This window comes from Meleagris gallopavo, chromosome 2, assembly GCF_000146605.3.
Source record: "Meleagris gallopavo isolate NT-WF06-2002-E0010 breed Aviagen turkey brand Nicholas breeding stock chromosome 2, Turkey_5.1, whole genome shotgun sequence".
Classification (NCBI taxonomy): Eukaryota; Metazoa; Chordata; class Aves; order Galliformes; family Phasianidae; genus Meleagris; species Meleagris gallopavo.
In genome coordinates, this window is record NC_015012.2 from 70,483,692 (window position 1) to 70,485,986 (window position 2,295).

Consider the following 2,295-nt stretch of genomic DNA (forward strand, 5'->3'; position numbering starts at 1 on the left):
CCTTCACTCCCCCCGCTTCGGATAGACAAAGAAGACTGTCGAGGCTGGGGTCGGGGCTGCGTTGCGGATGCTCACGGAGGGACTGGGAACTCCGAGACCCGCGGGGCTGTCCGCGTCTCTCGGAGCCTTCCGCCGCTGCGTCCCGGCCTAATTCGCAGTGATTGAGCGCAGCCCCGCTTGTTTGGGACTTAGGGGAGTTCGGCAACGATATCGCGATGCCAGCCGGTGCCTCCATTGGCTGCTGCCACGAGGGCTCGGAGCGATCCAGCGGGGCGGGGAGGCAATGCCCCAGTGACACGGAGCTGCGGCGTTGGCCGTGGGTCCGTCCGTGGTAGGCGGTGTGCCCGGCGCTGGGCGTGATGCGCACGGGGAGAAGGAAGGCTCTTCTACCGGACTGCCCGGTGCTGTCCTCCCACCAAAGAGAACGAGGAGTTTTCTGCCACTTCCCTCACTTTTAAATGTGGGCAAACGGGTGATTTCCCGTGGAGAAATGCTGAAAAAGCTATGACTCAGCACTCGCAGACCGAACTGCCACCAGCGCACGTTCAGCGCAGTTTGAGCGCAGCCTCAGAGCGCGCAGTTCAGTAACGGGCGTTGTTAGCAAACTGAGCAAAGCCTGTCCCTAATGCCGCTGCTATTTTGTTTTGTCATTTATTTATTTATTTTCCTTTCTTCCTTTCTTTCTCCCTTCCCCCTCTCCCCCCCCTCCCCCCACGTGGAGGACATCTTCTAGGTCGAATTGTTTACCTTCTCAAGGAAAAAAAAAAAATCCTCGAGTGGAGGAGGTTGTTAGATGGGAGCCTATAATCTATATCTTGTTGAGAGTATAAAACTCATTCCGAAAGAAAAACTCGATCCATTTATTTTTGCTGCTTGCAATAACACAGCTGGATGATGCCTTGAGCTTGCGCTGCACGATTGCTCATCATTCATTCGCCAAGAACCGGCCTAAATGGTGCCTGTGGGATTAGGTCAATTTTAGTGGATCTACTTCGCCTCATTTGGTTACTAATTGGTTTCTTGTTTTATAAATCGAAATCTCATTTTCAGGAAATTACAAAGCCCGTGCAGCCAGTCCATTGAGGTAATCCGTGGGTCGGGAGTATTTAAATGGAAATGGTTCGACAATGCATCAAGTATTAAGCAACAGTAAAACTTCGCCTCTGTTTCCACATGAAATGTGAGCTCGCGAGCTTCTTAGATCCATAATAGATATATCGCTTCTAAGGCTACTTATGTAAATATGATAAACCGGACCCCGGCGGGGGAGGGGAGAAAGCAATTTTTATCTACAAAGGTTAATGTGGCATATCTTGGAAATCTTCCAAAATAGATTATGTTTTGCTTTGTCTTCGGCCACTTTAGCTGGGAAAATCCTTTGCCTAAAAACGGTTTAGTTATCCTTTCCCGCACAAAGCTGCTTGTTTCTATTCCAAAGCCATTATTCCGTTGGCTCTCCAAATTACAAGAGAATCTTTAGATCTTGTTTCCAGCGTAATCCTGAAGCAAAAGGGAGAGCTGATTTCCTTGTTTTGTTTTAAATAGACAATCAAAGGATTTGAGGAATTTTCTGCGGTAGGTCAAGTGCAAGATAGCTCAGTTTGCTCCCCCGATAAAAGGAAATTGGATGTTAAAGCGAGCAGAGAGGAAAAAAATAATAAAAGAGGAATATTAATGGAGAGGTTTTCTCTTATAATCTCTAAAGGCAGTATTTAAAGGGCGCCGGGAGAGCCCGCCGATCTGGGTTTGTCAGTGAAGAGAAGTCGTCTCCGGCTAGAAAGTGCTGAAGCATCTGGGCAATGCGAAGCGTCTCGAGTGTTAGGATTGCCAGAAGCTAGCTCAGGCAGACGAGTGAAAACGTTTAATTATGAAACATTAACAGCCGCGGCCAAACAGCGTGAGATTTCCACCCGAAGCATAACGAAGAGCTCAGTGCTCCGTGAAGAACGGCGTTCCCGAAAGAAGTTAACCTGTAATGTCTGTGAGCTGTTCATTAACCCGCAGAGGTCGGGTTGTTTTCCCTTTTAGAAGGAGAGAAATTAGAAGCCGTAAACCCAGATTAATAAACAACTTAAATCCTAGGCGAAGAGCGGAGCTTTAGTCCAGAACAGGGAAACTGTTATTCAGATTTCCCTTCCAGTGCGGGAAGCTCTCAAGGAGCGGTTTCGACAGGGCGTCCCGGAGCTCGGGGAAAGCAAAGATACTGCGGTTTCTCTTCTCCCTTTCCCTGGAAGCCGTGCGAGATGTGTCAGCTCCTGACTAGCTTCGGTGGGGGTCCCCAGTGGGGGACAGATG

At 49.1% G+C, this 2,295-nt stretch overlaps 1 protein-coding gene across 1 annotated transcript in view; it reads left to right on the forward strand.

The window, feature by feature from the left end:
* Positions 1-151, forward strand: part of LOC100549507 (single-minded homolog 1) — a 41,598-nt gene extending 41,447 nt beyond the window's left edge. The window contains exon 10 of the mRNA XM_010707591.1: positions 26-151. Within this exon, the coding sequence (XP_010705893.1) occupies positions 26-151 (126 nt within the window). The remainder of the gene's footprint in view (positions 1-25) is intronic.
* The last annotated feature ends 2,144 nt before the right edge of the window (positions 152-2,295 follow it).